This window comes from Sipha flava, unplaced genomic scaffold, assembly GCF_003268045.1.
Source record: "Sipha flava isolate LNK unplaced genomic scaffold, YSA_version1 126_pilon_pilon, whole genome shotgun sequence".
Taxonomy (NCBI): Eukaryota; Metazoa; Arthropoda; class Insecta; order Hemiptera; family Aphididae; genus Sipha; species Sipha flava.
Window position 1 is genome coordinate 1 of NW_020271752.1, and position 25,348 is coordinate 25,348.

Sequence of the window (25,348 nt, forward strand, 5' to 3'; positions counted from 1 at the left end):
TTTTGATAATTGATAAGACCCCTTGTAACCTCAAAATAAATATTTATTCCCGTGTGATAAGTTGTAATGGCCTATCCATTCTTCTATTATCTATGAGTATTGTATACATATCTGTGGCAGCAGCTGTAACTGCTCAAGGTTTATAGATAATATTATTATTATTATTATTATCTATAAACCTTGGTAACTGCTCAGCTATGGCTTCTGATAATGAATAACATCGTTAACCCAAAACCTTTGTTAAAACGTAAAAAACAAAAAATAGCAATAACTGTTACTTTTTCTTCCAAGTAACAGCTTGTTCCTTTTACTTTAGTAGTAACTGTTATAAATCACTGTTACTGTTATTTTATCCCATCACTATTCGGTACATCGAAAATGTCCTCTTTAAGATATCTTAACGTGAGTCAATGTTCATTCTAATAAAAATTAATAATCAAGTTTATTGTATCTAATATTATATTATCGCCGTGTTTCAGCGCTCTTCGCGATGTCCACAAGCCGCTGGAGTCATAGATCCAATGCAAGTGGATGCACCTCCAGAAGAAAACGATAACAATGAAGAAGAAGTATATGAAGTCGACATTGACTCATTTGTAAGTCTCATGAACAATTACTTTTTATGTCTAATAAACGGTATTATTATTGTTCATAGGACCTCGAGGCATATGCTAACAATTACACTGGATTAGCTCGTATTTACAGGTTGATATATATAGCGGATCATTGTCCAAAACTAAGATCAGATGCATTATGTTTGGCAATTTCACATGTTGTCACAACCATGAATGCTAATTTGTATCAAGTTCTACATCAAAAATTACAACAATGTCAAGGGTGATTATTTTATCAAATTTATATACAATTGTAATTACATTTTTGTGTGTAATAGACACGTACTACCTGACGTAACTGGTGGTACTCCTATGGATACAGGATTGCCAGTTTTCAATGCTAGTTGGGTGGAGACTACTACTCAAAAAGCTGCGATGAAACTTGAAAAACTAGATGGAGATCTAAAAAATTATAAGAGTAATTCAATTAAGGAAAGTATTCGACGGGGTCATAATGAAATTGGTGACCATTATGTCAATTGTGGAGACCTCATTGAAGCTACAAAAAGTTATTCTAAAGCTCGAGACTATTGTACTAGTTCTACACATGTCATATCGATGTGCCTCAACATAATAAAAGTATGTACAAATTATAGAATAGCATTATTTACCAAAATAATTTACAATCAAGTCAGGAATCAGAGTAAACTGTAATAAATAATTATGCTATGCTAGATTCTGATCTACAGGAAGAATACAGAACATTGGTAGACCACATACTATGCTCTTATTTATACTTAGATAGTATACAAAACGAAGGAAGACCACGTATTGAGAGATATCCATTAAAACTTTTAATTCCTTAAATAACAATACATTATAAACTTCTATTTAATTTTTAAATAAATTAATAAAATGTTGAAGTAAGATGATCTTTAATATTCGTAACTAATTGCTAGAATATAGCAGTTTAAATACAATTGTACATTTATTGTAAAACTAAATATCTGACTTCCTTAAAATTAACTTTATTCAATTGTGATCAAATGATAATCATTTTTATTAAAAATATATAATTTATATACAGTTATGATTTACTATTTATGATTATTATGTTAATCTATGTGATTGATGCAAAATTTAAATTTTTCCTCTTTCCCAGTACTTACTAGAAGTGAAATTACAAAATACAAACCATTAGCCTCAATTTTTCATTAAAAGTCTGTTTCTTATGAATTTACCTCTACAAATTTATCTTTATATAATTTTCAAATTAATAACATTGATTATAGATAGGCTTAGGGACTTTTAGCATTTGCATACTTTTTTTTAATTATTGTTAAATATAGCAGAGTGCAAAATAAATTTGTTTCTCAGTGTCATGATATTAGATCTAAAACTTTATTGTGCATATTTTTGCATATTTTGACAAATTTTTCAAATTTAAAATTAAAAACTATATATACATATTTCAACCGATCGAAAAAAATAAAAGGACTAAAAGGACTTAATACTTCCAGTAATATGCTACATGCAAACTACCTCTTATATCTCGTTATAATTTTTGTGCAAGTATAAATATTACTATAAACCCGTATTGACCATTCTAATCTATCGATCTAACCTGCTGAATATCGACTGGATATCTATAAAATAATAGATTATTTGTTTAGTGTTCAGTTCAGTTGATTCGTCATTTTTCTTGCATCTCACAACCACGCAATGTCGAATAATATATAAAACGTCATACGAATATATTTTGTAACATTGTGTAATGCCGAAAATATAAGTCTATGATTAGCAGACTACAAATTTTTGTTTCGGAGTTTAAAGATACATTTACATACGGTGGACCAGGGGTGTATTCAGACTTACTTTTAGGGGAGGGTGGGACAAATCAAATTTTTTCTTTAATTCAGGCTCAAAATGTACAAGTAAAATGTTTGGTAATATTTAAATCAGGCAAATCCTTAATGGTTGTAGTTTTTTTTTTTTTTTTAATCTAATGCCGAGTCCACTTAGAATCGACTTTTGGTAGTTTTTTTTTAACGCCTGTTTGTGTTTTATTTGATTTTTCACTAAGTATGGACCTGACAAAAAGCCCAATTCAATATTCACAGCTACGTGTTATTTGATTTCATTATAAAATAATCCACATTAAAAAAATTTAAAATATATATCTCACATATCATCGATTCATTAAATATGGATTCAGGAGAGAGGCAACCTCCCCCTTCTTCTTCCCTCCCAAAAAAATACGCCCCTAGGATGGACACATTTTATTTTGTATACTATGTGGTCTTTTTTTTTTTTTAATGCATATTTACATGCATATTTATGTATTTTATAGAGCTATAAGTCCTTAAGCCTAATTATAAATATTATTTTTATTATAGTCTAAAATAAAAGTTATTTTTTTAAATTTAATTCCTATTTTTCCTTAACATTTATAATTTTATGTAGTTTTTGTATTATTTAAAAATTTTTTTTTTCAGGTTGGAATTTATTTGCAAAATTGGTCACATGTTGTCAATTACATAATTAAAGCAGAATCTACACCAGATTTTACTGAAGTAATAATTACTAATGATATATTAATATAAAATAAAAAATATTTATTTGGCATTTATGTTTGATATACTTAGAATTCTGATCTTCAAACTACCTACAGTTCCACCCTAAAATGTATGACAGGTCTAGCTGAACTAGCTAGCCGTAAATACAAAGTAGCTGCTCATAATTTTTTGCGAACTAATTTAGATTACTGGGATTCTTGTGATGTAATGACACCTAATGATATTGCTATTTATGGAGGAATTTGTGCATTAGCTACTTTTAACCGCTTAGAATTGCAAAATAGTGTAATTTGCAATAAGTAAGTTATTCGATAATATATCATGTATATCTATAAAAAATAATTTTATATATTAAAGAAGTTTAAATTCCATATTTATTTTATTTATTAATAATTGAAATTAATTATTATTAATTTATTATATTATGATAGAGGTACAGAAAATATTATTAAATGTCATTAAATATTTTTTATTTTGGCCACAAATTTTAAGTTTATGTATTATATTAAACATTGTTCCGTTTCTCTTATAATTTAAGTTGTAAGAACATAAATAATAAATATATAATTTTAATTAATTTTGTGTTTTAAGTAAGCACTAATTTAATAATTGTATAAATGTACATGCATATTCAAAGATTTGCATTAAGCTTAACAAATATAACTTTTTAATTTTTAATGAGCCTATTTCAGTTGTTATTTGGTCATGTTAGGTCAGGTATGAATGTTATGATCCTATCTGGGTTAAATTATAAGAATGGTCAAATCTTTGGAAGTATAATTTTAAAGGTATTATATATTTTATTTTCTATTGAAGGATCAGTGTCATTATTTAGCTTAAAAATTATGGGTAGTTGTTGATTGAATGTTAACGCTTTTTCTTTGTTATTTCCTTCTAATTAAAAAAATATATTTTAATTCATTCAGTTTTTCTAGTGTTTATATATATAATTGTGCTTAGTATTAATGACAGAATTTTTCATTCTTTCCCAAATTGATCTGACTTGTTGTTTTTCTTCTATAATAGTTAGTCTTATTAAGGAATTGTCAAATGATTTAATGTCTAGGATTTTTGTTAATTTCTTAGACGATCCTGACCAAATTGTAGGAATGAATTTAGAGGATATGACTAAAAAATTGTTGAAGGTAATAACTTAATTAAAACAATTTCTCATAAGAGGATTTAAGTACCATTCCCACTTTGAATATGTTTGAATTAAAATAATTTCCTTTAAATATCTTGAATAATACAAAATAATTATAAATTATACATAAAATTAAAATATTACAGTTTGTAATATTACTAATAATTTTTTTTTTCTTGGTATTATTTATTAGACATTAATTATGTCACTACTTTTATTGCTTTATTTACAGCTCGTTCAAATTATTCCTTGAACTTGAACCTGAAATACGTGATGCAATTTTTAAGTTTTATGAATCAAAATATGAAATTTGTTTAACAATTTTAGATAAAATAAAGGTATTAAACAATTATTAATTAATAACCTAATTTAAATTTAACTTTTAATATTTTATCAATAACTATTAAAATAAAATTATATTTTGTCTTAGCCAACTCTACTCCTTGATATGTACATTGGGTCTCACATAAATCAGCTTTATTCTAATATTAGAAGCAAAGCAATGATTCAATATTTCTGGTAAATACATTTTCAAAATTATTAGAATTTTTTTTATTTTTTTATTAAGAAAATATTATTAAATTAATTTTTTTACAGTCCATATGACTCTGCTGATTTAAGGAAAATGGCATTGTGTTTCAATACTCCTTTACCTGATTTAGAAGATGAACTTATGCAACTAATTTTAGATGGACATATCAAAGCTCGTATTGACTCAATTAACAAAGTAAGTGTTTCAGATTGATTAAAATTCAAACTGTTAAGATATCCTATGAACATTTATTTACATTATTTAATTAATTCAATTTTTTTTTTTTAGATTCTTTATGCTAGACATCCAAATCAAAGAGTAGAAACATTTGAGAAAGCTATGTCAATGGCTCAACAATACAGTAGATATATGCATATTTTAGTACTAAAAAGTCAAATGATTAAACATCAGACAAATGCTAAGGTCAGTGAACGAGAACGCCACAATCATCTTGGAAAAACTCTAAATGTAGATTTTGTAAAATTATCTGGATAAAGTTATTCTTCATCTTTTAACTATTTATGAAATATTATATTTGTCTTATCATTTTCATAAAAAAAAAAATTGAATAAAAATAATTTTTTTTTTTTTAAATTATTATTTTCACAAAAGCAGTATCATTGATAAATATATTTAATTTTTTTTAAATACTTATCAAAGGAACACTTCTATGTTCATTTCTAAGTTCTTCTAAGTTTTTTCTAACCAATTATTTATTGAATCATATAAATATACCTTAACTAACAGTGACCGCCATAAACATTTATTTAGTGAAATATGTTTTCAACTTTTTTATTTAAAATTTAAAGTTTTAGTTTTTGTATCATAATGAAGAAAAATATTGTTAAATCTTATTAAAGAATATATCAGTTATTTTAAAAAAATGTATTAAATATAAATTAAGTTGAAAAAAAAATTATTTGATTTAAAAACCATTTTTTTTATGCAAAATGTATACAAATATAATTATAACTTATTCAACTGTAATTACAAAACTTGAGAAAACGTTTCCTTTTAACAATAGTTAAAAGTTTAGATCTAGCTTATTAATAATAATATATTATTATGATTTTACTTTTATTTTTTATACCATATTTAAGTAAATTTTTATTTTTTTTTTACTTTCAATAACAATTGTAAAAATAAATAAATACATATAAACCCATTTTTTTAATGTGGTGTATTCAATAATCATATTTGTGGAATTAATTTAGATAATATTTTTAAAATTGATTCTTTTAAGTATGGATGGTAAAATATGTTGATTACTTGTATACATAATTTATTTTAAAACAATGAGTACAATAATAATAAAATATTTTCTCCCTATTTAAACGTGTTCTTAAATATTTCACAGCTAGTATTTTAAAATTAATATAATTATTTGTAGAAACAAATGTAATTACATATTTTAATAATTTTTTAAAATTCTTTTTTAGGACTTACTGAGGATTATAATCTTATAATGTGCATTTTAAATCCACATATATTTTTTAATAATTTAGGATTATAATAAATTTATAAATTTAATTAGTTACATTATATATTATTATTTTTAAAAAAAATGTAATTTATATAATTACTTATAAAAAATTGAGTTATTATGAAAAGTTAGCTGATAAAATAATTAAATAGACAAATAATAAATATATCTATTAAATAGATTTTTATATATAATATCTAAGATAAGTTTAATTTATTAAAGATTTTATTTTTATTTTGATAGTTATTTATGCAAATTTCTATGTAAATATTGATAATTAATGAACTAGTTCCTATCTTAAACAAATAAATAACATCAATGTAAAGGTTTTTATCCATAATTTATTATTGTAATATTAATTGGCGTAGTTCAAGTATTGTATCTATATGCTACATCTAGTCATATTTTACACCTAACACTTGGTTAAACAAATTATATTTGACCAGAGGTGTTGTTTAATGATTAATTATATAATTTCTAATGTTTAACGCCCTTCATATTTTATGTATAAATTACATTTTTTTTTTTAAACACATTAAAATTTTAATGTTTTTAGCACTTTGAACCTGAACATTGCTAATACTTATAGCTATAATATATACATTTTAACCTAAACAATTGAGGTATAACAAATTTTAAGTAACCATGTCCTATATTCTATGTGAAAATTTGGGTTTTAAGATCATTTTTTTTTTTTTTTTTATTATCAACCATTTCATTATAAAATACAATTTTAAGTATCATAGTAAATAATAAAATAATAAGATAATAGAAAAATTATCTACACCTTTAAGCAAAGCTTGTGGCGGAGAGGGAGTTATAGGATACATGATTAAATAGATAATTATAAATAAACAATTAATTTAACAAAATAGTTAAATAATACTAATCGATTTACAAAAGATTGTATGAAAAATTGAATTATACAGCAAGAGAAACATAAAATATCAGTATAAAATACATAGTATTTCTTATTGATATATACATTACAAATTTTATTTGTAAAACAGTTAAACTCATTACCTATTACAATACTAAGAATAGCCAACTCAGAATTTCCTTTTTTATTTTTGTAGTTATACAATTTCCCTCTGTTTGGTATATTTCTTTTTTTTATACTTATAGGCATTAAATTATAACTTTTAGGACAGAGGTTCCCAACCTTTTTTGACTCACGGCACCCTTTGTTATTTTCTAAAAATTTGGATGTACGCTATAGCCTATGCTCTATATTCTATAGTTTATACTGAATACACAATAGTAATATATCATATATTTAAGTATTTCACCGTAAATAACTTTAAAACAGTTCACATCAAATCGATAGCAATCGAACCAGTATGAAAATTAAAATAGATTGAACATCTCAATATTACTATGTAAAAATTATATGTGTTATACAATTAATACATTATATTATATTGTATATACCTAATTAATTATACACAATAGGTTTTATACTATAGACATAGAGTATAGTCTGTTTTATTACTCACAGTGCTATATTTTTCATGAAGGCATTTAAAAAAAATATATATATTTCAAATATTTTTGCGGCACCCTAAATTTCAGTTTACGGTACCCTAGAGTGCCGCGGCACCCTGGTTGGGAACCTCTGTTTTAGGACCTAGATACCCCAAGAATTTTTGACTAAACGCTTTCCTAGTATACTCAATTTAGTGTTCTCTTTTAACTATAACATTTTTCATAACCACAAAGGATTCAAAGTTTTTGATAATATACAAAATAATTATTTTTATATATACAGACTCAAATGGAAGGACATTGAATAACGAAGTTTTCTTTAGTTGAACCTATTAAAGTATTTTAACTTAAGCATATCCTAATAATTTTTTTTTTTTTTTTTGTAAATATTGTAGTGGTCTAGATGAATTTTGATTTAGCTCCCTCCAAACTAATAAACCCTATTAGAATATTGCTTGAAATAATGATAAGTAAATTATGTGCATAATTTGGATTGGTAGAAACAAACATAATTTATAAAAGAAAAATAACTTTCCAGTTTTTCTCATACAAATTTCAATAATTACATGGTAAAGATTTTAATGTAAAATATATAAATCCAAAGAATATGTCTTGAGTTATAGTCATTTTAATTTCTAAAGATGTGAAAAATCTTTTAGTTAGTATCTTTTAAACAATAATAAATATAAATTATTAGTATAAGGTAGTTTCTTATTGAAACTGTTCATGCACTATTGTATGTTACATCTTATAGATATGATAATATATATTATAATAGAATAGAATAGATATAATTAGAATAAAGTGTACGACATTTTGTTTTGTTTTTTTTACGTTTTTTGTTTATTAATACTATTTTGGGTACTTTTTTTCCATTTAAGTTACATTTTTTCAAAATATGTTCTAAATAAACGTATTTGAAATGTTAATATTTATTTTTATATTATGTTGAACAAGTCTTGTTCAATCTTGGACAACCCGTGCGTCCAGTTTGTCACATCCATATGTTATATAGCAGTGTTTCCCAACTTTTTTTACCCGCGGAACCTTAGCAGGAGATTTAACGTTTTGTGGAACTCCAATATTTTTTCTATAATATTAATACAGACATATGTTTTGTATACTTAAATGAGTGGGTTACCAGACACTTCCGGCACAAGAGTGTCATTAATATAAAAAAAACAAGACGGCTTTAACATTTTATTTTGTTTATTACTATTACAATATTATAAATATACTCATACATATCAAAGCTTAAAATTTAATATTTATCTCTCATTATCTCTAAGATAGATTCAATGAGAAGATTGGAATCTTTTCATAACTGTTTTTAAATTTGGAGTTATTCCTGAAAGTTGGATTCGTAAGTCCGGAGCCGCGTTCACTTGATTTTGAAACTTATTCTTAGTCTTTGTATACGCCGAAAAGCTACAAACTACGCACCACACTTCGGGAAATATGTTAATTCCAGTTCTATATTGAGTTCTATGTTCAAATCAAAATATTGCTAATTAATTTATATTTTCCCAAATTTCACACGGAACCCTTAGGTTCCGCGGAACACCAGTTGGGAAACACTGTTATATAGTATAGATTAATTTATCTTGAAACGACAATACACAAAACTGTACTCTTGTTCTGAAAATTATCTACACAGAATTACAGTTTAGTTTTCGTTGTAACACCGTATAGTCATTTACAAAATGCTGAAAATTAATAATTTTTTTTTTTTTTAAACCAATTTTTAATGGTTTTTTAAGCTTTTCAGAAGATTTATACAGCTTTTTTTGTGCTGTTTTGAGTGATTTTCTTAATTTTTATTGCTTTAAAATCTGTACTATACTTGTAATTTATATTAATTACTGTTAATAAATATACAACTAAAAGATTTTTCGTACCCCTTCTATATAACTGTTTTAAAAAAGACGCTCAAGAAAATGGCTATCTTAAAAATTGAAAATTCTTAAATTCATAAAAAATTGAATTTTATACCATTCAATCAGAATTTCTATAATAAGTATTGTAAAAAAAAACCACGTTTAAATATATTGATTTCCCGTGGAAATATTAAGGGTGATAAGGGACTTATGAGATACACTGTATATTCGAATTTGTTCTATGTAGTGTCTACGGACTACTTTTAGAGAATATGCTCCATAGTTGATCAATAATTTTTCCATTTTAATAAAAAGTTTTCTAAATTGATGAGCATAAGGTATTTTTACCATTATTTTTATAGTTTGTCTTTTATTTATTATAAGCTTAATTAGGTACCTGGCTTCCCCTGTAAAAATAAATGCTTATTTTAATACTAGGTTAAGTAACTATTTTACCTGAAACATTAAAAAATGATAAAAACGCTTGGGTCCAAAAACTTCAGCTTTATGTTACAAATAATAGAGGTCACTTCAAACATTTATAAAAAAAATGTAATGTATTATTTTCGTTTTTATGTAATAAAATCTTTTTTTTTCTATTAATAATGAAGTTTAAAAATATTATATGAATTTTAATTTTAATGTTTCCTAAAAGCTCCATTAATAATTAGGTATTTACAGATTGCCATAAACAATCAACGTTCCAATCGAGATTAATTAAATCGAGCAATTCGTGTTTTGCTAGGCAACTGTAATTTTGAATTTAGAACCATAGTTGATGCATTAAAATTACTTTAAAAAAATAGGCCTAACTGAATATAGTGTTTAAAATAGTTGTTGCTATTAAAACAAAACACATATTATATTGCGCATGCACATACCGCGAAATTATAAAAATTCTGAAACGTTTATAAGTGTGTATTTTTATACCACTAGTAAAAAAATTTGATTTATTCAAATTTAATCCAACCGAGGAATTTAGTGTTCCCTAAATTAATGAACGCGCATGATTACAATATGACATATTGTATTTTTATACAATATATTTTTGATTATGAAATATTTTAAAATAGAGTAAATTAAACGTAAGCATTTAGAAAAACATTTTCTCATTAAAGAAAAAAATTGTTAATTGAATGTACATTTATTAAGAAGACGCCACATTCTGCATGTGTTGTCTTTACGTACACCATAGCAAACCTGCGGGTGCGTTACGATTTCGTATGATACGATTCCGTATGGACCTTTTTCAATATTTCGATTGCGTAATTCTACCTACCAATACTTAGTACAATGTTGCCGTTGTTCAAAATCGTGAAAATTTGCAATATATCTTATTTTAGGAACAATTACCTACTTATATTTTATACAATTTTTATAAACAATATAATTTATAAATTTTTGTATAACAATTATATATAGCCAAATTGTATATTTCCAACTAATATATGGGCTGATGAACCTTCAATAAATAAAAGGTATCATAGTTTTATAAATTATAAGAAAAATTTGGTAGTATTCTTGTACAATATAACTTTAAAGATTATGTTCTGTTACATAAAAATAAAGTGTCATAAAATATTTAGTATTTTAATGTCAGAACAACAAATGGTCCAGAGAGTTTCCACAGAATTTTTAACGCTCAATTCTATACGCACATCCACCAATATACTTTATGCTTGAGGTATTGAAAGAAATGCAGATTGAAATCAATATAAAAATATCCACTATACAAAAAAATATATCCAAAGCTATTCCATCTAAAGATATGCAAAAAATTAACCATGTAATAAAACTATACGACCAATTTAAAATAGATGATAATGTATTACATTTTTTATAGGGACTGGTTATCGATACCAAGGTTTTAATAACTTATAATGTGTATTTTTATTGTACTTTTTATACCTTATATTGTTTTTAATTGACTATAATATTATAATAATGATTTTTTAAAATTATTTTATTATTATTTTTAATTTAATTTAATCCAATAGTACATGTTGGTAACGTTGCACTCATTTTCGTATGCAATCGTAATGTTTTTAAGGCCTAGGTAAAGAAATCGTACGCAATCATTTGACTAAAAGGGACAATCGTACGCAATCGTATATCACCGAAAACTGCGTTCTGCAAAATCATTTTTGAGTCGTTAGCTTTTTCATTAAAATAAACTGATTTATAACCAAACTTTATAGAAGAAAATTATCTGTACAGTAACGTAGGTTTTTTTAAGATACAAGTATTATAAATTTTTTAGCGACTTAAGATTATGTAAAATATTCCAGTTTAAAAATGCTCATGACTCGCTTTAAATTTAAAATATGATAAAAATAACTTGTCATTTCATAGATAACGTTGTTCCCTTTAAGTTTGATAAAAATTTCGTTTACTCTAATTTTAAAATTAACACTAAATAGGTTCTGGTGAACTCATATTTATGCTGCACGTTTGTCAAACGGAGACAACATATAGGGGTGCGGCGTCCTTTTAATTCTAAAATAATAAATTAGTAACAATTGTTAAATTATATTACGGATCAATAAGCCTACAGATTACGCGTAAATACTTACTACTTATATTAAGAATTATAATGAAACATTCAATAACTGAATAGGGATGGACAATTTATAATAGAATAATTACGGCTGGAGAGTCATTTTTTTTTTATCGTTGTTAATCGTTTTCACCGTGTGGCAGTCAAAACGATAATATAATCTCAATGCATTTTAGGATATGGAAACTAGTATCGTTTTTAGAAAGATGGTTTAGTGAAATAATTATAGTCTATAGCAATAACTGAGGGAACGCGTAGATACCCCTGATGGTATGTGAAAAGATACGAGAGATTAAGTACTAAAAAAAAAAAGATAAAGGCGGAAAATGTAAAAATTGATGTATTTGAATTAAAAATTATTTATGAAACATTTGATAACGGCCACTATGTATTTGTATGATACCGATTTAAAAAATGATTTGTTATTAAATAATCCCAAGGGTTACTTTAAAATGTTAAATTGATATTATTTTTATACATACATTATATGGCGCATACTGATTGAATTAAATAAATACTTCATAATTATTTATTTTATTCTTTTTTAAAATAATTTTATCAATTCTTTATTATTAATTCTATGTAAATATTGAGATTTGGGGGTACATAAAGCAATGGCAAGAGGTCACATGAATGAAAAAAGGATTAGATACGCTGTTATATAAACTAGTACAATAAAATTTCATGATAAAAGTTTAGTTATCAGACCACAAAAAAAAAAAAGATTATCCTTGTTTTTGTAGAAAATACTGTAATAAATTGCTTGAAAGTGAAAATATCCCTTTCAATTTACTCTTAATTTAATTTAATTAAGAATTATTAGTAATATTAGAGAATCAGCTAGGTTACCTTTACATTATCAAAGGAAATTAAAACGATGAAGAATTACGGATAAATGGATATTTTAACCACACAGCACAGATATATTTATTTAATGTTTATTTAACATTTAAAGTTAACCAAGAATATTTAATAAATATGAAATATTGATTTAGTATATGTTTTTTAAAGTTCATTAAACAATGTATAAACATTAGATGAACAGAAAAAAAATGTTTATATTTAATTTAAAAAATAATATTTTACGAACATTTACCACTTATGTTGATTAAATGTTTATAACTCATGTCAATAAATGTTAAGCAAACCTTGATGATATATTAACTATTGTCTTTTAATATATTTATTAAACCTTGATATTGCAATGCACAAAATTAATGGCAATATATTGGTAATATGATTATTTTTTATTTATTAAATTTCCATGGATTGTGTGATCCATTTACCATATAGATTAAATACAAATATTGACAGTTATAGTGATAATATAATGATAATAATATGTATGTATAATGTACTACCTATTTACTCTATCGGGAGAAATCATATATGCTGTTAATAATATTTAGAAAAAAATATATTTTTTATGTTAATATATATATATATATAAAATATATTTTAATGCGTATCTTTTTCCTTATATATAGAACATAATTATTCATTTATTAAGCCGTGGCAACTATAGACATTGGCTGTAAGGGAGGAATAGTGAAACTGTAAGTTGGAGACACATTTGTGTATATGGGACATAGCTTTGTCGCTTAAGACCCAGTGATCTCCCAACACTTTTCAGTGACCATGGCCAGACACTACGCTACACAATGCTCATAATCAGGGCTCGAGACTTGTAGCATTTGCATATTTTTTTGTAGTTTATGAAAAGATAACAGAGTAAGCAATAAATCCATTTCAAACAAAAATGAACTCAATACTAAAAGTTTTTAGTGCATATTTTTGCATATTCTAAAGGTTTTGCTATTTTGCTATTTATTGCTAATTAATGTAAAAATCGAAAACTCAGTCCTGCAAAAATACACATTTTGGCCACTCATCAGTGATCGACAGTTTTGGGTCGTTATAAAACTCATTGTCGATTGAAAAAAATATTCCTAAAATATCCTAATGCAAGTCAACATGGTGTTTATCGTATCTTTTATTTTAATGTTGTTTCTGTTATCGACTTCAACCATACTTGCTTATATACCCAATAATTATGGACTGTTCCGATCTACAACGACGTAATCGATTAGTTTACGTTGACTTTTGATTGCGCTCGTATGTACGTTTTTATTCGTGAATTTATAAATTTTTTCTTTGTTCAGCTTTGTGTTTTTCATTAAAACATATTTTTTATACCATGCCAATAGATAAATTATCACTAGCCCGACGGTTAAGAAGCTATGTACAAGAATTCGGTTCAGATACGTTTTCACACGATTCATCTATTCTTTTCTGCAAATACTATGAAATTAAAATAAATTGTGAAAAAAAATTCAGTAAATACAATATCTTTTTTTTTTATTATTTATTTAAACATACAATGTGTCAGCATATTACATGTTATTACAAGGTATTATTTATATAATAATAATAATAATGATACGGTTAAAAGAAAATAATAATAATAATAATAATATATATATATATATATATATATATATTCTAAATTGACAAAATGTAGTCGTTAATAATGATAGACTTGGTAAGGCGTTACATAATTCAGTTAAAATTTGAGATAAAATTAATGAGGATAGGTCTGAGATAAGATAAGATTATAAATGTATTATGAGACGGTGTGCAATAGTATTATGGAGTGATAATGTCTTTAACTATTAGTGTGTTTAAGATTGATGTAAGGAGGGAAATTAATGGATTAATTAAAGAGCTTAAATTGGATATGAGTTTTGAAAAGGTATTTGATATTTGTTCTGTGATTTTGTTTTGGTTGTTGGTGGCTTCTGCATATGATTTGGTTTTGGTTCTGGGTTGAGACTGTTTTGAGTGAGGGTCAGGATCTTTGACTGGTTGAAACTTTTGAGCAGATTTTTTAAATATTGATTCGAATGCTGGGCATCCTTTGAAGTTTGTAATGTGGTCTTTAGCGCATAGAGCGCATTTGGCTGGACTATTTCGGTCCTTGGTACACTCGATTGTTAGATGGTTTTCACCACATTTGACACATCGAGCTTTATGGTTGCAATAGTTCTTGGTATGTTCATAGTCTTGGCAATTATGGCATTGCGGTGGGCCACGTCTTTTTTTGAATGGTTTTTCGATTTTCACTATTGTGTTGAGAAGAGATGTAATTTCATGGATATCATTGTTATTATCTTGCTGATGGATATCCAGGAAGAATACTGGAAGTGGGCAGTTGTTCATATTTTTGGCATTGTAAATACTCTTGACTGAATGTCCCTGTTCAGAAAGAGCAGAAGTAATATCTGTGTGTAAAGTGGAATTATGTAAATTTTTAATGACAACTCTGTATATGCGATGACTTAAGGGGGGGAGGGGTAAATGAATGGAAACTAGCGTTTTTTTCATGTAAATGATCTATTATTGCATTGTAAGTTCGTTTATCGGTGGGTTGTACAATGAGGTGTGACGGAGTTGACTTACAGGTGTAACTATTGGGTCTGGTGATATTTTTTAGGAAGGTGTTGAATGCTAAGAAGTTGGATATGTTTTTGATATGGATAGGAGGAGCCACGGGCTTAGCATTGTGAACTTTGTGAGGTGGTCTGTCCAGATCTTCCGTGGTGCTAGTTGAAGGTGTGGCGAGTACATTGTCTTCATCGGTGTTAAGTACGGCGTAACGGTTCGAGGTGATAAAAACTTTTTTTGTCGATTTGACTGGGCGAACTGTTAGATAGGTTTCGCTTCGTTGTTTTAAGTATATGCGGCATGATAATGACGTGATATTATTGTGATAAATTATATAATAGCGATATGATAATGGAGAGCGGACGATTACGACGTGCATGTGTTCATGTTGAACGTTGCGGCCGAACTGCATAAAATCTTAAAACTGACAAACATACAAAAGCAATTAAACGTTAACAAGAAGAATCGGTAAAATCACAACAGCAATTTTTAACACATTCAAGTAAGAAATCATGTTTCAATAAAGATTTGTGTCAGGCCTTATTATCCGCTAACATACCTCTAAAAAAAAGAAATTTCAATGGAATCTACATTAATACAAGGATATGTCGATGATATTTATATTGAAACAATGGAAAAAATTAAATTAGAAATTTCTAACAAGAATTTATGGCTTAACATTGACGAAACTTCAGACATAGAAGGGCATTTCATTGTAAATGTTATAGTGGGCATTTTGGAAGTAGATCAACCGGGGAAAATATTTTTAATAAATTCGGAATAACAGGAAAAAACCAATTATTCAACGATAAGCAAACTGTTTGATGATTCCATTCAGTTAATGGGTATTGAACGTGATAGAGTGTTACTATTTTTAACTGACGCTTCGTCGTACACGATAAAATCGGCTACAGCACTTAGAGCACTGTATACTAAAATGATTCATGTGACATGTGCTACCCATGGCCTTCATAGAGTGGCAGAAGTTAGAGGACATTTCAAATTAGTTGATAAGTCATAGCCAGTGTTAAAAAAACATTTAGAAAAGCTCCAAACTGTATACAACTTTTTAAATCTGAAGCTCCTGAAATAAGTCTTCCTCCAGAACCTATCATTACCCGACGGGGTACATGGTTAACGGTCTTTAATTATTACTGCGATAATTTAAATATAATTCGTTCTGTTTTTGAAAAATTTGACAACGACAATGCAGTTAGCATCAAAGAGGCAAAAAAATACATCAATTAAAACTGTTTAGATACAGATCTTATTTTTATCAAATCAAATTTTTCAATTAGTTCCTCACCGTAAGCCGTGTGAGCATGATCTACGGTGCACCTGCTCGCTCGGTCGCTCTCGAATTACATCGTGTTTCTCTCCCTACGGGAAAGAAGGAAAGATTCTACTTCACGGAGTTCTTCAACGTGTTTACACATCGTCATCAGCAGCTCTCAGAATTCGGTCACCCCGACCACAAGTAATATTATATAACTTAACTCATCTATTAAAATATTTACATTAAGTTCAAACATACAATACCCACACAACTGCTCACTCTATAACCAAACCCGGGCACTGCCCGCGTATCGACCTTTGGACCCCAACCAGATAAGCTATGTCACGCAACCAGCAAACAGTCTCCCCAATTACGATTGTCAACAATAAAATCGTAAATTAACAAAAAAATAACGATAAGACAAAAACTAATGAAGGCAAACGCGCCTTATCTACATCATCCGCCCCACCATCTGCCATCATTGCCAAGAAAACGAAACTATTTGTGACACCAAACCGGTATGAAACTCTAATTGCTGACGATGATAATCCAAACCCCGATAACGAAAACAGACATCGATAGCCTGTTTGAAACTTCCACCCAGGGGCAATCGAATACTACACATGATACACCAATACCCTATTCTTCCTCCACCCGTATTTATCAAAGGCGTCCTGGACTACATAGGATTACGAAACAGTATCCGAAACCTAATTGGCCCAACCAGCTTTTCGTGTAAGTCCTCTACAGCCCACCTTAAAATTTAAACAGACAGCCCTGACAATTTCAGGAAACTAATCCGACTCCTTAAAGACATTAATGCCCAATATCACACATACCAACTCCACTCGGAAAAATCGTTAAGAATAGTAATCGAAAATCTTCATCCAACTACCCCAGTTGAAGACATCTCTGCTACAATCGAAGAAATTGGCCACTCAGTCAAAAATGTAATAAACATCAGGCACCATCAAACAAAATCACCACTCCCAATGTTCTTTGTTGATCTAAACCCTCAAGAAAGTGACAACGATATTTTCTCCATCACTGCCTTACTACATACAAAAGTCAAAATAGAAGAACTACATAAAAAACGAGAAATACCGCAATGCCTTGACTGCCAGTCCTATGGCCAAACCCGAACCTACTGCGCTTACCCCCCTAAATGCGTCAAATGCGGCGACTGCCACCCAACATTATCATGTATAAAACCTCCAGAGCTCCCTGCAAAATGTGCCCTCTGTTCAGGCTTAACCATGCAAACTATAAGGGTTGTCTCATCTTCAAACAACTCTGGCAGAAGCGTCCAAACTTCTCGAGTAAAATCGCCAACATCTCAAGTAAAACTACCAACATCTCAAGCTACAAATCTCAACCACAGCCACCCTACACCTCCAGCAGTTCAGAACACCAATCTCAACTTAATGAAAATTCCTCACCGCACCCACGTACGTATGCAAACACGACTAAGGGTCCCCCTCCCAACAACCAGTCCAACTCAACTGATAATGAGACCTCTCTCACTAAATTTCTTGATGAATTTAAATCAATCATAAATCCCCTACTATCCCTTCTCACCCAAGTCCTCACAAACCTCATAAATAATATAAACAAATAAAATGCAAACCAATAACTTTACGTCCAACTCTCTCCTCATCTTAACCTAGAACTCTAATGGCCTAATTAACCGTAGAAACGAACTACTGGCCACCCTCCAAAACAATAGAATTGATATTGCACTTATTTCAAAAACACACCTAACCAACACCACACAAATAAACCTACCTGGTTACCACATTATTAAATCGAACCAGCCAGATGGCACAGCCCATGCTGGCGCTGATATTTTTATAAGAACCTCACTATTATTCTACCCTCTTCCTCAGTACCAAACAGCCCATATACAAGCCTGCGGAATTGCTCTAATATTAAACAATATTCCAATCAATATCTATGCCATATACAGCCCGCCCCGTCATTCCATAACACCAACTCTCTTCCAGCACTTCTTTAATACACTAAGCCAAAGATTTATAATCGGAGGCGATCTAAACGCGAAAAACATACAATGGGGCTGTCGCATCAACAACCCTCGCGGTAACACCCTATATAACCTATCGCAACGAAATAATTACACGACGCTGTTAATACCCTCACAACATCAATTCAACAAGCAGCTTGGTCTTCCTCCACTATTCCTAACCCACTTAATAAACCCACCTCTGATCTTCCACATTTTGTCAGAACTCTAATATCGGAAAAAAGAAGCGCACGCGCTGTTTGGCAAAGAACTAAATATCCCTCTGACAAACAACTATTTAATCACCTCACCAATAAACTCAAAAGATTCCTAGCTAAAATCAAATCCGATAACTTAACAAACCATCTCACATCCCTTTCCACCACCGACAATTCTCTTTAGCAAAACACCAAAAAAATTCTCCGCTCTCAACCACCAGTACTCCCTCTGAGAAACCCTGACGGCACATGACTTACTAGTGACTCAGAAAAAGCTAATGCTTTTCGTCATCACCTACACACAACGTTCTAGCCACATATTGACATCATACCCCGTAACAAAATAGTTGAAGTCGACCACTTCCTATCCAGTCCACTACCTATGACCCTTCCGCCAAAACATATCAGACCCAGTGAAGTCGAATTTATAATCAATAAATCTGCGCGTCATAAAACCCCAGGTTACGACCTCATTACATCAGAAGTCGCCTCCCAACTTCCCAGAAAAGCCAACTTATCACTCACGCACATTTACAACTCCATGCTCATACTCTCATACTTTCCTCTACTTTGGAAATTCTCGATCATAATTATGATACTCAAATCCGGGAAACCCGCTAACTCTCCCAGCTCATACAAACCAATAAGCCTTCTACCTTTCTTCTCCAAAGTATTTGAAAACTCACACTTAAACGCCTTTACCCAACCATTGACAAAAACCTCCAAGACAATCAATTCGGATTTCGTAATAACCACTCTACCATACACCAGGTTCATCGTATAGTTGACAAAATTTCCTATTCTCTTGAAAAGAAACTAATCTGCACATGCGCCTTCTTAGACGTAGCAAAAGCGTTTGATAAGGTATGGCATCACGGCCTCCTCTTCAAATTAAAATCAATATTTCCTTCCAGCTTCTACTTAATCTCCAAAACCCTATATAAACGTTTCCACTTTAAACTTTCAAATCACCGAAACCCTCTCATCCAAAACCTATCTTCCCGAACAATCCCAGGCGACCCTGGCCGACGTTTAAAGCGTAGCTGGTGCCGTGACCTACTAGTCGACTAGTCCACCATCCCGTTATGAAGTGCTATTAATGAATAGCTTCTTCTTCAAGCCAACCATGACCAATTCTCTATAATTGTATTACCCCTCCATTGTGTTTATTGTAATTATATTTTTTATACAAATTGTACAAATAAAAAACAAATATGACAAAAAAAAAATTTTCAACTCTGACTACATCTTTAAAAAACTACAAGAAGATTTGTTATTATTTGACTCAATTCAAATAATAAATGATGTAGAAAAATCATTCGAAACACTACGTGGTCAAATTGGGTTAAAAATACAGTCAAAACTAAAAAATATTTCTCGCATGTTATCGGTTAGTTTAGGAGTATGGTTAGGGTACTGGAGACATTGAAGGATTAAACGGGTTTCCAGAAGACATTTCTAGTCGTGATATTCTTTCAAGTCCGCTCCCATCATATCGGTCGGTGTAGAGCGCTCATTTTCCGTGTACAAAACATTATTAAGCAATAATAGAAGATCTTTCAAGTTTGAAAATATTCGGAAACACATAATAATACAGTGCAAATATGAAGGTACTGTAAGTTACTTTTTAATGATTTATTGATTAGAAATAATTATACTTTACAGATTGGCAAAATTCGACACATACAAATTAATGAGAATAGGAAAGAGTTTTTAGTCATTATTTGTAGAAAATTATAACTGTAAAATTATTTAAAAATTTTTCTTTAAATTTTAATAATTATAAATTCATAAATTTCTAAATAAAAATTTTAAATAAATAATTTTTAAAGCATATTTTCATATTTTTAGTGCATATTATAGTCCATATTTTACATTTTTTCGGTGCATATAATAGCACATATTACATGATTTTATAGTGCTATAAGTCTCGAGCCATGCTCATAATATACATTATATTATATGATCGGGTAATCTAAAATCTAAATGAATTAGAAATACTGTATTAAAATTAACTTTGTTTATTTTATTGAATCATAACAAGATTTAATAGAAAATAGAAAAAATTATTTAGTGATTTTCTTTTTTATGTGTCTTTTGATAGTAAATGGAGCTTGAACCAAAATATATTTAATGATTTCTTCTATTTCATCTTGACATACATGTTTAAACTTTCCTTGTTTTTTTACAGCATCTGAAATTTTAAAGCAATATTATATATTATATTTAATTAAATAAAAAAGTAAATAACAAAAATAGAAACCAGTCATTGCCCGGATCACTTCTTATATTGAATAGATTACAGAATACCCAAAATATGTATTAGTAAATGTTCAATATTTTTAATAATAAAATATTCATTATAAATAATATTAAGTATTATATTGCAAATATTTTACATGCGTAAAAAATATGGAATTATAACAAATAAATATATTCTTACCAAATATAACACTACAAATGCTCAAAGAACAAAATGGAGTTTTTCCTTTTTTTCCATTGTAAGAATAGTGTTGTAGCAACTCATCTGTACATAATTTGTACATTATTCTGCGCACCATTGCCTTGAAACGTTTCCCACCTATATATGTAAGTTCCTTAACCTAGAAATTATTTGTTTTGTTTTTAGATGAATATATTATATTATGAATTTTCTAATTACTATAAATTATAAATATTACCAAACATGTTCTAAATTCATTATCACCAGCAATTTTCTCTTCAAAAGTTTGTAAGTCTGTATTGTTGTCTATTGGTAATGGACAATCATTTAACTGACTGACTGGAAAATGTTTGTTAGAGGTCCAAGGTTGATCTTCCAATTGTAACTGTAAAGACTCTAAATGATTCAAAATGACCAATTGATTGCTTTGAATTTGTTTTAATTCAATTTTTAAAAAAGCCATATTTTTATTCACATAATTTGGGAATTCAATATCTCCTGAATAATAAAATAATAATGTATAGTAAATATTTGTATACGACTGTAAAAATTTTACTTGTGTAATTTATGAAATATTATTGTATATTATAACATTACCTACAGGTTGTGTGATATTAGAAATAAAGCTTGACAAACCTTCTACAACATTACTTATTTTTAAACCATTTAGTTGGTTATCTAAAAATAATAATAATTAAGCATTGTTAAAAAGTAATTAACAATTAATTAACAGTATAAAAGGGGGTATCACAGAGATCTGACAAATATAATAATTTTTACTCTACTCAATATTTTTGAATTTATTTATTAATTTTGAAGATAAATAACACAAAATTGGACCAATTTTTTTGTTGAAAAATACTAAATAAGCAATTTGTAAATTTGATTTGAAATACACTATTTATACAATTAAACTCTTTAATCTAAATATTACCAAAATTATACCTAAATAATCTTAATCTAAAAAATTAATTTATATTACATAATTTAAAACTATTGATTTTGAAATTAGATTTTACATACTTCTAATTAATAAAAATAATGTTAATATAAAAAAATAATTCATTAGTATTTATACTAATGAACAAACTGTGTAAATGTTGTTTGGATATAAGTAACAGCAAAAACTAAATAATATAAATATAATAATGTTCATAGTTTCTACTTGTGTCGAGAGTATGATTATCACAATAAGCTTCTTCAAATTCATTAAAACAAATATTACTTAGATTTAATATAGGAATATCTAAAATATAGTTATTATAATATTGTATGATATATATAACCTATAGTATGGATATTGTTAAACATTTAAGTTATCAAAATGTAAATTTTTTGGTGTAACTAATACTATATAACAGAAATATTCTTATATATAGTATTAAACATAACTCACTTGTTTGTTCATTTTTTTTTACTGAGTGGGTGTTGGTTTTTCAAAATAAGAAAGTCCCTGCATGGTTTTGTTTTTATCTGTAAAATATGCAATATTTGGCATCTTTGAAATATAAATGGGTAGATGTTTTTTTATTAATATAATTTAATATTTAATTATTATTACCTAATAGATTTTTGGAAGGATTAGAATGTAGGTTAATACTCTTGTTGAGAGATCTTTTATCATTAGCTTTTTCATCTGAATACAAAATGAAATAATTTTAAAAAAAATTAACTATTGTACCATATATTTATTTTACCGTCATAAATGGGCATAGATGAAGTTGATGATGTAGGAGACTTAATAACATTTCTGATGTTGAGTAAATCATCTTCATCATTATTTATAAAGTCTGATTTATACCTAGCATCGTCTGCTACATCTCTAGCCTTTGTTAGTGACCCTATTTAAGATTACTCAATAAAAAATTAGTAATTAATAAATCAAAGCACTGCAATTACAATTTTAAAGAATTTACCCAAATTTTTTTTGAGTACTCGTACTTTGAAATACTTAAAGTTTATTTCATTTGGCATGTATTTATTTTGAATGTACTTGATAATGCATGCTTTATCATGAGGCTAAGCACATACATTAACACCAGGCTTTTTACCGGCTTTTATCCAGGTACTAGGAAGTGCTTCAACCGAGTTATCATTTAGAAAATTTACAACACAGTAGGACGACATATTTTACAATAAATTCCTACTTAAAATAAATAAAAACATGTTTTCTAAATACTAATTATAATTAACTTATATCAAAATATTCATTGAAAAATACAAGTATAATTACATCTAAATAAAGATTATTTTTACAGAATACAAATCTGTACCCCGGAGGTAAAGGAAACCATGTCCATTTTTGAAGAAATTTAGTAAGCTTCAGGTCCTTGTACATTTTTTGTTCCATATAAAGATATAAGGAACTACGTCAAGTTATCAAAAGTAACGGAAATAAGGAGCAACAAAGTAATTCGAATTAGTAAAAAAAAAAAATTTATTTTTAGATGAAAATAAACGAAAATTGAACTCCCTGTAATGTTATCATTTTGTGACATGGTTTCATTTACCTCAGGGACACAGAAATATATGCACTATTTAAATATTAAATTACATAAAATTAAAATTCACTATTAGAATGTAATATAGGGATAGCAATTTTTACATTATCAGAGTCATTAAAAATCACATATTTTTTCAGTTTTATTTCTTGAATATTAATTATTTTTTTATAAATACTAGATAAATTTTCAACTACAATTATACCTAATGTTAAACTATTAATCGGTTTAACAAAAAATGGTTCAATTTTATCAAAACATTTAACAACAAGTACATTTTTAATAATATTTTCAACTTTACAAATATTTAATTTATATTCTTTGGATTTAAATCCAATGTAACAGTTAGAACTAGAAGTAATATTAATTTTAAAGTTACTCATTATCATAATTTTAAATTGAGGACCAGAACACTGCTCGACTAATGGCCCTTCATCATGTAGTTTTTTAAACACTATTTCGTTATTGGAAGATAATGAAATTTTAGGCTCGGTAAAAGTTAAAAATTCATCATACCTCTTGACGATTTTCTCTAAGAGCTTTTCAAATGTACGTCCAGAGTTCCATATTTACGGTAATCGTCAACTATGTGCAACAACCCATGAATATTATGACTTATAAATTATTTTCCATATATTTCACCAAATTTATTTATAAAATATTTTAATAATCATTCAGTAAAATTTATCAGATTTATGTCTATACTTGGTGTTAAAAGAATTCTAAAGCAAACATGTAAGCATATAAAATGTGAGTAACATGGTTTACTTATAACATTTTTTAAAACAATCGGACCTGTATACAGAAGGAATAACCTATACTCTCTACAGCCTTCCATCTTAGAATTTCTGTAAGGCTTCTAGGAGTTATAGAAAAATCATAGGTCATATTAGGTTTTAGAGATAAAAGATGACTGGAAATATTTTGTACTTTAATATTTTGTAAACGTACAGACAAGAGGGAATTTTTGAAATGGTCTAACCACAATAAAATAAGTTTTTTTGTCATTCCTAAACACACAAGGTGCATATAATTAAGAGGAAAGTCATTAACTATATCAATGTTAAGAACTTCAGTAATTAAAAATATGTTATCCATCATATAATGTTCTTCATCAACTCGGTGTAAAAAATTTAAGTGTGTCCTTTTTGAAAAATTTGTTTCTGAAAAGCAAACCCTGTTTTGAAAATAAAGACCTTCAGTAGTACATTTTGTACAGGAAAAAAACCCATTATGAT

At 27.8% G+C, this 25,348-nt stretch overlaps 2 protein-coding genes across 2 annotated transcripts; one reads left to right on the forward strand and one right to left on the reverse strand.

The window, feature by feature from the left end:
• Positions 1-229: 229 nt before the first annotated feature.
• LOC112694254 (COP9 signalosome complex subunit 1b) lies at positions 230-5,338 on the forward strand. The gene is made up of 10 exons (XM_025569669.1): positions 230-402; positions 480-596; positions 656-837; positions 893-1,193; positions 3,050-3,127; positions 3,200-3,429; positions 4,507-4,612; positions 4,705-4,793; positions 4,872-5,001; positions 5,095-5,338. The coding sequence occupies exons 1-10, from the start codon at positions 379-381 to the stop codon at positions 5,299-5,301; spliced, it is 1,464 nt and encodes a 487-aa protein (XP_025425454.1). The 5' UTR covers positions 230-378; the 3' UTR covers positions 5,302-5,338.
• A 15,894-nt stretch (positions 5,339-21,232) lies between these two features.
• On the reverse strand, positions 21,233-22,072 carry LOC112694270. The gene is made up of 3 exons (XM_025569695.1): positions 21,848-22,072; positions 21,610-21,769; positions 21,233-21,360 (listed from the first exon to the last, which is right to left on the reverse strand). Exons 1-3 carry the CDS (start codon positions 22,070-22,072, stop codon positions 21,233-21,235), a joined length of 513 nt encoding a protein of 170 aa, XP_025425480.1.
• Positions 22,073-25,348: the final 3,276 nt, after the last annotated feature.